This window comes from Siphateles boraxobius, unplaced genomic scaffold (genome assembly GCF_051911475.1).
Source record: "Siphateles boraxobius isolate OS27281-9 unplaced genomic scaffold, OSU_SipBor_1 6, whole genome shotgun sequence".
NCBI lineage: Eukaryota > Metazoa > Chordata > Actinopteri > Cypriniformes > Leuciscidae > Siphateles > Siphateles boraxobius.
The window spans coordinates 38849675-38863619 of record NW_027509186.1 but is presented as its reverse complement, the minus strand read 5'-3'; the positions used below and the strand labels follow the sequence as shown (position 1 = coordinate 38863619).

Here is a 13945-nt window from a genome sequence, read left to right as displayed (position 1 = left end):
AACCCTACTCTTAAGACCCCCCCAGACTAGATGACCTCAGAGGTCCATACCCACCTGTTCCCGAACTGTCTCGCTCATGTATTTCAGATGTATAAACATACATACATTTCGCGTTCACATACAATTGTCTTCCTGTTCCCCCCTCACACTACAAATGAGAAAAAAACATGTAGCATTCCTTTGCAATATCTACTACAGATCAATGAGAATCAAATTTTTCCATTACACAGGACAGGAAAGTGTGTATTCGTAAGGTGAGAGACTTTATTTCATAACAAGTTACGAAAATAACATGTGAATAATGACCCTGACATGTAGTTTTACAACATCTCAGACCGCAGATACTGAATAAGGACAACAAGTTTTTCTCAGGGGGTCTTTTTCTTAAAATGAGTCTGACAGAAGTCTCAATAGCTTTCATGCACATCTTTCAAATTAAAAGCCTTGCATTAGAAATAGATCATAGAATTAAGTTTGCTGTTGTTTCTTTCACTGCAAACTCCACGACCCACCAGTTGAGAAACACTGAACTAGATGATACTGTGCTTTTGGAAGCGACTCCATATTTTGTTCATCTCACACCATTTACAAGAATGTATTTAACACGAAAATTAATTGTTGCTCATTGTGACGACTTCTTACGACATATCTTCATGTGAGTCAGAAAGCTTCTTTTCTGTTTAAAGCTCTTCTCACACGGAGTACATTCGTACGGCTTCTCTCCAGTATGAACTCGCTCGTGTGATTTTATATATTCATACTGAGTTAAACTCTTGTCACAATATGAGCACTTGTAAGGTTTTTCTCCAGTATGAATTAGTTGGTGTCGTTTCAGACTGTCAGCTGTAGTAAAGCTCTTCCCACAGTCACAACACATATAATCTCTCACTTCATTGTGTGTTTTCTGGTGCTGTTTAAAATGGTCCAGCCTTGAAAAACTCCGTCCACAGCGAGAACACACATAAGACCTCTCACCTGAATGAACTTTCAGGTGTGATTTTAGATTTGATGATGAATTAAAACCTTTACCACACTGATCACATTTAAATGCTTTTTCCCCAGAGTGCATGAGCAGATGATAACGGAGAGCTGATCCACCAGAAAAACTCTTTCCACACTGAGTGCATGGATACGGTTTCTCTCCAGTGTGAATTCTCATGTGTGTGTTAAGGTGTTCTTTCCGTGAGAAACTCTTTCCACACTGAGAGCAATCGTACGCCTTCTCTCCAGTATGAAGTTGCTCATGTGTTTTCAGGTGTCCAGACTGAGTGAAACTCTTATCACAATATGAGCACTTGTAAGGTTTTTCTCCAGTATGAATTCGCTGAGAGTGACGGTGCAGATGATCACTGAGAGTTGATGCTTGAGAAAAACTCTTTCCACACTGAGTGCATGTATACGGTTTCTCTCCAGTGTGAATTCTCATGTGTGTTTTAAGGTTTCCTTTCCGTGAGAAACTCTTTCCACACTGAGTGCAGGTGTGCGTCTTTTTGGCTTTTGTTCTTTGAATTGTAAAGTTACGATGTTCCTCCTTCACTTCATTCAGTTCTTGTCTTTCCTCCTTCAATCTCACCTGGTCTAAAATACACAGAAATACAGTTAGAATCACTTCAATTGAACCCTTATTTATTAACAGAAATCATATCTTTCACTTTTTGTTCTGTCATTCACTTGTTAATATAGTTAAAATATGTTTGACAACTGCTATATACAAGGTTATGATAATTTAGATGTATTTCTCCATCATATATCATCGATATACTGCTTATTAATTCACATCTACCAAAGCAGTCAACAATGAAGAATCAAGAATGGACACCAACCTATTTGTTCCTCAATATCTTCATGTTTTATTCTGGATGGTTCTGGATAACTCATGTCTTCAATCTCCTCTTTAATAAACTCCATCTTTAACAGTCACACAGATTTCAGCTGCTACTCCTGGAGATTGTTCTTCTCTTGTAGGAAGATGGGAATATTCTCAGTATCTGATATTAGACTACATAGCCTATAATAAAAGATAAAAAGATTTCAAACCTGAACCAAACATATTTTATATATAAAATATATATTTCCCCACTCCTCCCGTCCTGCAGAGACGTTTTTGCTTTTTAGTGGCGTGTTGGTGTTCCGGTACACCAGCCATGTCAACAAAACTAATTAATGAAAATTAGCTTATCAATGCATATCTATATTCGTGCCTACAATATCTTGTAGAACTTTAAAAAAAAAAAAGAAGAAGAAAAAAAAAAAAGGCGGGGACTCAACCTCCACTTACAGTTTTTAATGTTTTATCAGACAATAACTACTCAAGATCAGGGGCGTGTCTAGAAGGGGGGCACGGGGTGGCACTGCCCCCCCCTGGAATATAATTGGACCCCCCTGGTGCCCCCCCCAACATCATTGGGCTAGATTTACTGTCAACCTGACAATGCCCATCGCCATTGGATCAGAGCGCTGTCAATCACTTTAAGATTCTCAAAGCGGAATCACAGGTCCGCAGTAGGAGAGAGAGACACCTCGACACGTTACTGTTTATGGTATATATATATATTGAAATCTGAGAGCTGGATCACTCCTCCATAGGCTTCTTAAGGGATTGAAACTTGCCAGCCCCGAAAAGTTATTAAAGATATCGTTAAAATAGTCCAAGTGACTACAGTGACTCAATCTTAAGTTTATCAAGCGACGAAAATACTTTTTGTACGCAAAAAAACCCAAAAACAACGTCTTTTATTTCAACTATTCATTTCCTTCTTTGTGGGCTTCTAGTCAGTTAGCGTAGTGTGATAGCGTAGAGCTACGTCACACGTAGGCACACTATTGGCCGATGCGTGTGACGTACAACAACAGAAGCTAACCCTATTATACTAGTGAACTGACTCGAGGCCTACAGAGAAGGAAACGAATAGTTGAAATAAAGTCGTTATTTATTTTTTGTGCACAAAAAGTATTCTCATCGCTTGATAAACTTAAGATTGAGTCACTGTAGTCACTTGGACTATTTTAACGATATCTTTAATTAGGGATGCTCCGATCGATCGGCCGGAGATCGGTATCGGCCGATAATCACATTTTATGACTCGATCGGTACTCACTTACTTGGGCGATCTTACAAACCGATCGCGATTTGATGACGTCAATGCGTGAGGACATACATGATGCGTGAGGACTTAAAAGATTTGGCGCGCAGTCATGTCATCCCCGGTGTGGTTTTTCTATGATGTTTCGGAAAAAAATGAAAAATTCGCTATTTGCCGTGTATGTTCCAGAAATTTCACGTGGAGGAGCATTGTCCAAAACATTTAATACAACGAACCTGATTCGGCACTTAAGAACGAGCCACCGCGAGACTTATGGTGAATACGAAAAACTGCCAACTGCAAAAAAGGCAACGGTAACTAGTAATGCGACCCTCACTCAGCCATCCATAACAGACGTTCTGAAAAAACACGAACTTTACACACCAGACAGCAAGAAAGCTAAGGCTATAACCGCAAAAATAATGGAGTTTGTATGCATTGACAACCAGCCGTTGTCAGTCACAGAAGACATTGGATTTAAACGCCTTATTGCACATCTTGAACCACGATATCAACTGCCACGGCGCAAATATTTTACCGATGTAGCTCTTCCAGAGTTATATCAAATCGTCTACAGCCACATAAACAGTTTACTTCACGAAAATGTGACCGCGGTGAGTTTAACTACTGATATTTGGAGCTCTAGCGTATCACCTATGTCCATGCTAAGTTTGACAGCGCAGTGGATAACTGAAGACTTTGAAAAAAGGCAAGTGATTCTCCACTCCCAAGAATTTCCTGGCTCACACACTGCTGAGGCTTTAGTCGCTAAATACAAAGACATGTTGCAGGCTTGGGACATACCTGAAGAGAAAGTGCATGTCGTACTACGCGATAATGCAAGAAATATAGCAAAAGCCATGAGAGACTGCAACTTACGCAGCGTGCCGTGCATGGCACATACTCTCCATTTAGTGGTTCACGAGGGAGTCCTGTCACAGCGGGCTATCCGTGATGCTGTGGCGATTAGCCGGCGCATTGTTGGGCATTTTAAGCATTCGCCCCAAGCATACTCTCGTTTAGGTGATATTCAAAAACAACTTGGCCAGGCTCCTAAAAGATTGCAGCAAGACGTCAACACACGCTGGAATAGTACATACTATATGCTCAACTCTCTGCTGGAACAAAAACATGCTTTAAATGGCATACACAGCTGACTATGACATTCCGAATCTCAATGCAACGCAGTGGAAATTAATTGAAAACATGGTTTCCATTCTTGCACCTTTTGAAGAGTTGACCAAAGAGATTAGCTCATTAAAATCATCTGTGGTTGACGTCATCCCATCTATCAGTGCCATGAAGCGTCTCCTTGAGAGAGAGTCCGACTCGGACCATGGAGTAAAAACATCTAAACAAACACTTCTCGAAGCTGTTGTAAGAAGGTTCTCCAAAATTGACAGTGAACCTGTTTATGTTGTGGCTACGGTCCTTGATCCTAGGTAAGTCTTAATTAATTGTGTAGATATAATGTATATGATATATTTCATAGTATGTGACCCTGTCAGTGAAATCCAGGCTAAAATCTCAATCTAATGATATCGCATGAGATAACGAGCATTAAAGTTTCATTTTTTAAATACATTTCCCTATGATTTTAATCTTTGAAATGGTCTTAGTCAATATTAAAGATATCAAGGTTATATTTTCACAGAATGTTTTTAATATATATTATATAGGATGATTTTATGTAGAAAACAGTAAATTAATTTACTCCATCGACGAGTGTTGATAGTGAGCGGCTATTCAGGACAGCCGCACACGTTTTGGATGAGAAGAGGAATAGGCTGTCCTCCCAAAATGCAGAAAAACTAATATTTATTAAAAAAAACTTGCCTTACCTAATTAAGTAGTAAGGGGCCAAAGGACTACTCTGCAGCTTGGCAATAACTTAATTATATTCCTGTAAGTTTTTTCTACTATTTTTTTCCCCTACGGTCTTATATTGGATGATTTTTAATTAAACCATATGAGTTACATCAGACTTATCCATTTTGGAGTTTTAATGTTTCTATTTTATTTTGTTCTAACTCTGGACAATGTTTAAATATACTTCATGAGTTTCATCAAAGTACTCCATTTTGTTATTTCAGTTGCTAGTTGAAATGTTTTTCCTCTTCAATCTTATATTGGAGAATGTTTAATTAAACCTTTGAGTTACAATCAGACTTCTCCATGTTGGAGTTTAAATGTTTCAATTTATTTTATCCTCTCTTTAACATTGGACAATGTTTAATTAAACCTAATGAGTTGTATCAAACTACTCAAATTTGTTCTTTTAGGACTTTAAATGTTGATTTTTTTTATTAATTTTGTCCTGCTCAGACTTCTATTGGACAATGTTTAAATTACATCAGACTTCTCCACTAAATGTTTATTTTGTCCCCCACAGTTAACTATTGGACAATGTTTAAATAAACCTTGTGGGCTGCATCAAACTGCTCTATTTTGTTTATTTATCTTAGTCTTATATTAAGAATCGGAATCGGTATCGGCCGATCACCATGACAAGAAATCGGTACTCGGTATCGGCTGCAAAAATCCTGATCGGAGCATCCCTATCTTTAATAACTTTTAGGGGCTGGCAAGCTTCAATCCCTTAAGAAGCCTATGGAGGAGTGATCCAGCTCTCAGATTTAATCAAAAAAATCATAATTCGTGTTCCGAAGATGAATGAAGGTCTTACGAGGTTGGGACAACATGAGGGTGTGTAAATACTGACAGAATTTTCATTTTTGGGTGAACTATCCCTTTAATATGAAACAGATGTTTGACTTACATACCCAGGAATTTGCTCGCAAAGCCGTTTCACTCTGGACAAAGCTGAGATGACGAAAATACATTTCTAACATTATGTTAGTCTGATTACTTTCATGTGTGACTGATCACGTTAGATTAGCAAACGTAACTTCGGCAGACTGAATAGAGATGACTTGTCAGTGTTATTCCGCGGCAGCACACGCGACTAAGTTACATAAATAAAAAATAGATACATATTACTTTATCTTTTGTTTTAAAGACTAAAGGCACATCTTTTTCCAAAAAAGCAGAGCCGTGGTAAACATTAAAATGTGAGAACTTTACATGCAACTCTGTGTAATGAATGGGTTTTTGTTTATTTTTACACCGCAACAGGACATCCAAGGTTTCTTTAAGAAAAAACCATGTCAGAGACAGATTTCATGCAGAGAACGTTCGCCGACATACAAACACATACACATTGCACATTTGCAAAGATTTTTTAAATTGTGCTTAATATTTTCTAAACAAGTATTTATTTCCAGTTGAATTTTCTGATTTCCCATGGGCCCCCCTGACTCAGGCAGCAAACTTACATAAATCAGTCCACAATAGAAACAGTCCAGGGCAGGCAGCAAAGAATCACGAAGAGAATAAACAGTCCAAGAGTAATCCACGGGAAGACAAAACCACAGGCAGAAACGCTCAGAGATGTTCACCAGGGCAAAACAAAACGAGGATCTTCTTCTTCATCTGTGTTTTTTTATTGGCAGTTTGCAAACAAAGTGCATTACCGCCATCTTCTGGATTGAGGTGTGAACTCATTGGGATGTCATTTTATATGTTACTAAACAAAAAACAAAAACAAAAAAAAAAGAAATAAAAAAAATTGAAAAAAAATAAAATAAATAATAATAAAACCTAAATCTTGTGTTTCTTTCATAAAGATCATAACATCTTTATAGATTGTGTGCCAGGCAAACTTTTCTGTTTTTCAGAGTACTTTCTACTCACCAAGAGTATATGTTTTACATTTCCCAATTCTCCACAATGAATGCATAATCCAGTCTGGTGTTTTCCTATTAACTTCAGGCAGCTAATTAATCTTGTGTGCCCTATTCTCAACCTTGTAAGCATAGTTTCCTCCTGTCGTCTTATACTTTTCTTTTTAACCATCACTTATTTCTGGATGCTGTATAAATGTCTTCATTTCTCTTCCTGATCCCATGTATCCTGCCACATTTTATTTATAGTATCTTTAATGATGACTTTAATTTCTAATTTGCTAAGTGGTACTTGTATATTTATTTTCTCTGCCTTCTTTTGCTAATGTATCCAGCTTTTCATTTCCCTCAATACCCACATGCGCTGGAACCCAGGTAAACTGTAATTTATTTTTGTTGTTGAGTTAATCTAAAAGTTAATCTAAAAATGAATTGATTTATTTCTTCTAAAAGAGCTTGCTTACATATAGATTTCCACTCTGAATACTTGATAGGGAGGACATAAATCTGTAAGACTGGAAAACTGTAAGAATGTAGGAGAAGCCTACTCTCTGGGAAAACAAAGGAAATTGCCATTTGGACCGCCTCATGTCCACCGTTCGAGACACAAGTCTCACTTCAGAATCATTCTAATCTACATCTCTTTCCCTCGACCCCCACTCGTGGTGAGATCACCCAAACTCACACACGAATCGAAATGGTTTAATGTGAATGATGATCATCGGGTTTTATACATGTTTGGTATTATTTGAAATGGCTCAGTGCGACTGCTACAAACATCTCATTCCCAAATAAGTCAAACAAAAGGTAATAAGGTTTTTAAGAGTTTAGAGATAACATGCACACAAAGGAGGGTGGGATTGTTAAGCCCTCTTGTTCTCAAAAGGTGTTACCTCTGAATGCAAATACCCATTGTCTATCTATATAATGGAATGCAGCAAGGGGCTCGTGGCTCTTTTCTGTATCCAGATCAGCCCGTGAGGTCGAGAGCCGAGTCTCTCGGCCTCACGTATTTCTTGTCGGCTAAACAAGAAATTGTTTCCTCTTTGTTCTAGAGCATTTGATGTTTGGCATTGATTATCTTTGAATTGATTATGAAATTGTAATGATACATTTACCTGACATATTAAATTGTGATATTTGATTATTCTAATTGACTTCGACATTATTTTCATTCAAGAGTTTAAAAGAATAGTAAAACATTCACTCACATTTAATGATGCACAGATATCATTAAAGCCTTTTCATTTATGGAGTAAATACATATGAGAGTAAATAATGAGTAAATACATATGAGAAAATGTATTGAATCTAACCAAAAATACTTTGCCGCGAGAAAAGACAGTAACACGCAGACCCTTCCGTGCCGGTCAGATGCCGGACTTTGGGCCGATCTAGCACGACCTTACAAATCTGATCAGATTACTATCATATGCGGTTTAACTTCCTCTAACAGTGCTAAAATGGCCATTATCTGAAGTTGTTTTTTGGATGTTAATGTTGTATTTTGGGATGAATACAGCTGCACCCGTCTTGCCAGTTATTGGATCTTTGGATCCATCTGTGTAAATCTGTATTGAGTCATCATACCTGGTTTCTATATAGCCTATAGAACAGTTTTAAAACATTTATTATACAGAGCCTTTGGATGGCAATTTTTCTTATAGGTCAACAATATTCTTTTACAAACCTAATGTGAACGTGAGAAATTTGTCTATGAAAAAAATCTTTAATATTATATTGAATGAAAGTGAAAGCTAAATGACAAGTCAGAAAGATACAACTCAAAAACAACTTCCACTAATGTCACAGAACACGAGTTAATTTCACAATACATTGGCTTTATCTGAATCTCATTGTTTATTTGAAGTATTGGATCTGTAGATAAATTTTGCTCACAAAATCACACTGCCAGTGAAATTGTAATTATTTGTTGTTATTGTACAGAGCTTATAGACCTCTTTGATATTGCAGAGATATGTGTAGTTTTTTTAATACATCTGTTTATGAAATAACAGGTTTTATAACTAAACAAACAAAAGATAAAAAACCCTCCATATTACATTTAAAAAATGATATTGAGTAAATTGTTTCATATATTGACAAATAGTTGTTTTTATTACATTTGTTTCCAGTCTCTTTTTAAATTTTGGTATTTCTTTGAGTAAGCGTTCAATCAAAGAATAATTCCATAGTTTTCAACATTTAAAACACAAATATTGTGGCATTTCACAGAAACATTAGTTTATTAGTTAACTAACAACACATTTACTTTATGTGAATCTCACATGATTTACTTGAAAGTTTGGGATCTGATGAAAACATTTGCTCGCTGTGACACAGAACAATGCTTTTTAAACAACAAAAAACAGAGCATTCTGGCAAGATCAAGAGACACAAGAAATGTATTTCTCCACACTTACATAAACTGTCCATTATGCCTTGTTCAGATTACACGATTTTAGCCCGATTTTGGCACAATCCGTTTGACGTAGGATGTCGCGGGGATTCGTACACGACAACTGGCGTCGGGACGCAAGATTCGATCGTTTCATCTCGTATAGTGGACGACAACCGGCGCAGCGTCTGCGATGCTTCAAGACATCACGATAAAAAGACTAGCATGTTTTACAAAAAATTGGAGCGCAATTGGAAGAAAACAAAACAAGCGATATTTAACATTTCTGGGAAAGAGAGCACAATTACATACAGCGAAGCCTTAAAATCGGCTAGATCTGCTTATTGATGAATACATGCTATTTTTCAACCCTATTAGAAGAAAATAAACAAAACACTAGTTCCCTATCAGTCGGTCACTACAACGTAGGTCGTGAACGATCAATAGGAATCTCGTTAGAGAGGCAATCTACTTCGAGTGCAACTATAACAAACCAATACACATTGGCGTGCAATCATTTGCATCAGCTGCGCGCCCTCGTTAGCGTGGGTATAAACGAGCAGCTGGTGGATTGCACTTCAGTTTTTCAACTCGGAGCCAACAGTTCGATGCTGCTACACAAATTACAAGCCTTCTTTGCTAACTGCTTCTCTTTTGGTGCGGGTGTGACGGCGCTTCAGCGTGAACAGCCTTTCCTCTCTCAGAGCAATAAAAAAGCTGTTTTAACAGCTGGTAAGGTGACCCCAGCGCTCCTTCCCCTGGAAGAGGGCCGGGTGGAAAACTGTTTTGTTCAAAACCAGCAGTACCCAAATTCTTAATAGAGTGGTTCCCTTCGTCTCTTGGTCCAAAGAGAGCCCGGCGAGCAGTGGGAGGACAGGATCTTCCCCACTCTCAGCCGCCTCTTCTATCGCCAGTGGGCAAAGAAAGTGCTGTCCGAGAACGCCACTGAGCCGCCTCCTGCACCTCCTGCCCCGTGGAACCCGGTAAGTGCTGCTCAGCGTACACAGACCCTGCTATGGGCAGCTGCCCAGAGAGCCACCCGAGCCGTGTCCCTGTGTTTCACCTCGCTGCCCCTCTCCGGGTACGCCTACGGTCCCTTTCGTCCTGCTTGTACGGTCTCTGAGAGCCTGCTTAGCGCTCCCCAGTCCGACTCGCTGGCTCATTTGGACATCAGGCTCGACTATGCGATTCAGTTTGCCCGGCGTCCCTCCAAGTTTCGGGCCATCCACTCCACTACAGTGTGAGCAGCCAATGCCCATGTCTTGCGTGCGGAGATCGCAGTCCTTCCGGCCAAGGACGCGATAAAGCCGGTCCCTCAGGGCAATTCAGTCCCTACTTCATTGTACCCAAGAAAGGTGGTGGGTTACGACCGATCTTGGACCTGCGAATTTTGAATCGGAGCCTCCACAAGCTACCGTTCAGAATTCTCACACAGGGGCGCATTTTCAAATGCATCCGTCCCCGAGATTGGTCTGCAGCGATCGACCTGAAGGACGCATACTTTCATGTCTCGATTCTTCCTCGACACAAGCCGTTCCTGCGCTTTGCGTTCGAGGATCGAGCATATCAATACAAGGTCTCCCCCTTCGGGCTGTACCTGTCCCTCCCGTGTCTTCGTGAAAGTCACGCCGGGGCCCCTCCCGTGCACAGACAGCGCGCCTCACATAGCAGCGTCCTCAGTCGGTGCTGAACTGCTTGAACACGTTCAAAGGCAGGACGGCGGTCCCACTGAAATTCTTTCAGAGGCTCCTGGGGCATATGGCAGCAGCAGCAGCGGTAACCCCACTAGGCCTGCTTCATATGAGACCGCTTAAGTTCTGGCTCACGGCCGAGTCCCGAGATGGGCGTGGCATCATGTCACCCACCGGATGGCAATCACACCGGTGTGCCGCCAGGCCTTCAGCCCGTGGTCAGACCCCTCGTTCCTGCGGGCAGGAGTCCCCTTGGAACAGGTGTCCAGGCATGCTGTGGTATTCACAGATGCCTCTGCCACCGGCTGGGGTGCCACGTACAACGGGCAGGCAGTGTCAGGGGTGTGGACGAACCCTCAACTGCATTGGCACATCAACTGCCTCGAGTTGCTAGCAGTACATCTCACCCTGACCCGCTTGAATAGACGGCTACAGGGCAGGGACGTGCTGGTCCGTACGGACAACACTGCGACCGTTGCGTACATCAACCGACAAGGTGGTCTACGCTCCCGTCGAATGTCGCAACTCGCCCGCCACTCCTCCTCTGGAGTCAGAAGCATCTGAGATCGCTTCGAGCCATGTATGTCCCCAGTGTGCTCAACAGTGTGGCCGACAAGCTATCACGAGCTGTGCTTCCAGGAGAATGGCGACTCCACCCCCAGGCGGTTCAGCTGTTTTACTCCCTGACCGAGGGAAAACTCGGCACGGATGCACTGGCACACAGCTGGCCCCAGGGCCTCCGCAAATATGCATTTCCCCCAGTGAGCCTACTTGCGCAGACACTGTGCAAACTCAGGGAGGACGTGGAGCAGGTCCTTCTGGTGGCGCCCTACTGGCCCACCCGGACGTGGTTCCCAGAACTCGTGCTCCTTCTGACAGTCCCTCCCTGGCCTGTTCCTCGGGAAGGATCTTCTGACTCAGAGACGGGGCACCCTTGGCACCCGCGTCCAGACCTCTGGAAAACTCCATGTCTATTCCCTCAACGGGACGCGGAAGTTCTAGGTGACTTACCCTCAGAGGTACTTAACACCATCACTTCAGCACGAGGGCCGTCCACGAGATGTGTTTACGCCCTGAAGTGGAACCTATTCGTCGATTGGTGTTCTTCTCGCCGGGAAGACCCCCGAAGATGTTCGATAGGGTCTGTGCTTTCCTTCTTGCAGCATCGGTTGGAGCGAAGGCTGTCTCCTTCCACCCTTACAGTTGATGCTGTAGCTATTTCAGCATTTCATGCCCACATAGATGGCAGAACAGTTGGGAAGCACGACCTGGTCGTCAGGTTTCTTAGGGGGGCAAGACGATTAAATCCTCCTCGACCCCCCGCCATACCGTCTTGGGACCTTTCCCTGGTGCTTCGAGCACTTCAGGATGCTCCCTTTGAGCCTCTGCAATCAGTGGACTTAAAGCTTCTCTCCATGAAGACTTTGCTACTGGTTGCACTGGCCTCTATCAAGAGGGTAGGAGACCTGCAGGCATTTTCGGGGGACGAATCGTTCCTAGAGCTCGGGCCGGGTGACAGCCATGTGGTATTAAGACCCCGGCCTGGCTATGTGCCCAAGGTTCCTACCACTCCCTTCAGGGACCAGGTAGTGAGCCTGCGAGCGCTGCCTTTTGAGGAGGCAGACCCAGCTCTGACTTTGCTCTGTCCCGTTCGTGCTCTGCGTTTGTACGTGGACAGAACTCAAAGCCTCAGGACCTCAGACCATCTCTTTGTCTGTTATGGAGGCCAGCAGAAGGGAAAGGCTGTCTCCAAGCAGAGGATGGCCCACTGGATAGTGGATGCCATTGCCTTGGCTTACCAGGCTCAAGGCGTGCCCTGCCCGCTCAGGTTGCATGTACCCTTCACGAGAGGCGTTGCATCCTCCTGGGTGCTGGCTCGTGGCGTCTCGCTAACAGATATCTGTAGAGCTGCGGGCTGGGCGACACCTAACACGTTCGCTAGATTTTATAGCCTACGTGTAGAGCCGGTCTCCTCCCGTGTTCTCACCCTAAACGGGTAGAAGCACCGAGAGGCCCGGCTCTGTCGGCTTGCTGCACGCTACTGTGCACCCATATTGCTCCAGAGTGAAAAACATGTTGAGTCCTCCAAAACCCCTCGGCCCAGACATGGCGGAGCATCCAGTGCCAGGCCTTTATCCGCTGAATCCGTGAGAGCCGGATCTGGGCTGGGTTCCATATGTGTGACCCTACGGGGATCCCATATGTGTATATTTTCTCATTACATATGGTAACCCTCGTTCCCTGAGGGAGGGAACGGAGACGTAGGTCCCGTCGCCACATCTGCTTTCTCCCGCCGGGATGGCCAGCTTATCAGGTTGGCTCCTCAGCGAAAACTGAAGTGCATCCACCGGCTGATCGTTTATACCAGGCTAACAAGGCCGCGCAGCTGATGCAAATGATTGCACGCCAATTTGTATTGGCTTGTTTTAGTTTCACTCGAAGTAGATTGCCTCTCTAACGAGATTCCTATTGGTTGGTCACGACCTATGTCTCCATTCCCTCCCTCAGGGAACGAGGGTTACCATATGTAACCGAGACGGTATTTATTTGAAACAGTGGCTAAATTAACGAAAATTAAAGCTTCAAGCCCAGATGTTTCCAAGCAGCACAGCAGTAATGACTTTATAAGCTTCTTCACTTACAAGATTGATAATAATATCAGGGAGAAAATTATAACTATGCAACTGTCAACTACAGTATCGCATCAGGAAGTGCAATGTATTCTCCCTGTAGGAATTGAGGGCGAACAAGACACAAAGGAATCTTCCAGGTGATTCGTTCAAACATAATCCCACACAAAACTCAACATTCCAGACCCCCAAAACACCAGTCTAATCTCAGGCCAAAAATGGAGTGGGCTCCAGCCAGTTCTAAAGCTTCAAAGAGATGTGCCCAACTAAAGGAGAACGTCGTCAACGTTAGATAGTTTGGAAAAGACTGATTGGTTCAGAGATGGCACGGCTCAGAACCCACCAAGATAACGTCAGAGGTTGTTTGAACCCATGACAAATGATTTTCAGACCTCCTCCT

The 13945-nt window shown here is 42.5% G+C and overlaps 1 protein-coding gene and 1 long non-coding RNA gene across 2 annotated transcripts in view; both read right to left on the bottom strand.

Annotated features, from left to right (window-relative positions):
* Positions 1 to 13945, bottom strand: part of LOC143715731 (uncharacterized) — a 436623-nt gene that overhangs the window by 43490 nt on the left and 379188 nt on the right. The window lies entirely within an intron of this gene.
* Positions 245 to 6688, bottom strand: LOC143715432 (uncharacterized). Its single transcript, XM_077207221.1, has 3 exons — positions 6419 to 6688; positions 1824 to 2008; positions 245 to 1578 (listed from the first exon to the last, which is right to left on the bottom strand). Exons 2-3 carry the CDS (start codon positions 1906 to 1908, stop codon positions 623 to 625), a joined length of 1041 nt encoding a protein of 346 aa, XP_077063336.1. The 5' UTR covers positions 1909 to 2008; positions 6419 to 6688; the 3' UTR covers positions 245 to 622.

Coding starts and splice junctions, on each gene's coding strand:
- LOC143715432 (XM_077207221.1), bottom strand. CDS start 1,908: ATGGAGTTTATTAAAGAGGAGATTGAAGACATGAGTTATCCAGAACCA. Junction 1,579..1,823: donor AGATATTGAGGAACAAATAG/GTTGGTGTCCAT, acceptor TGTGTATTTTAG/ACCAGGTGAGATTGAAGGAG.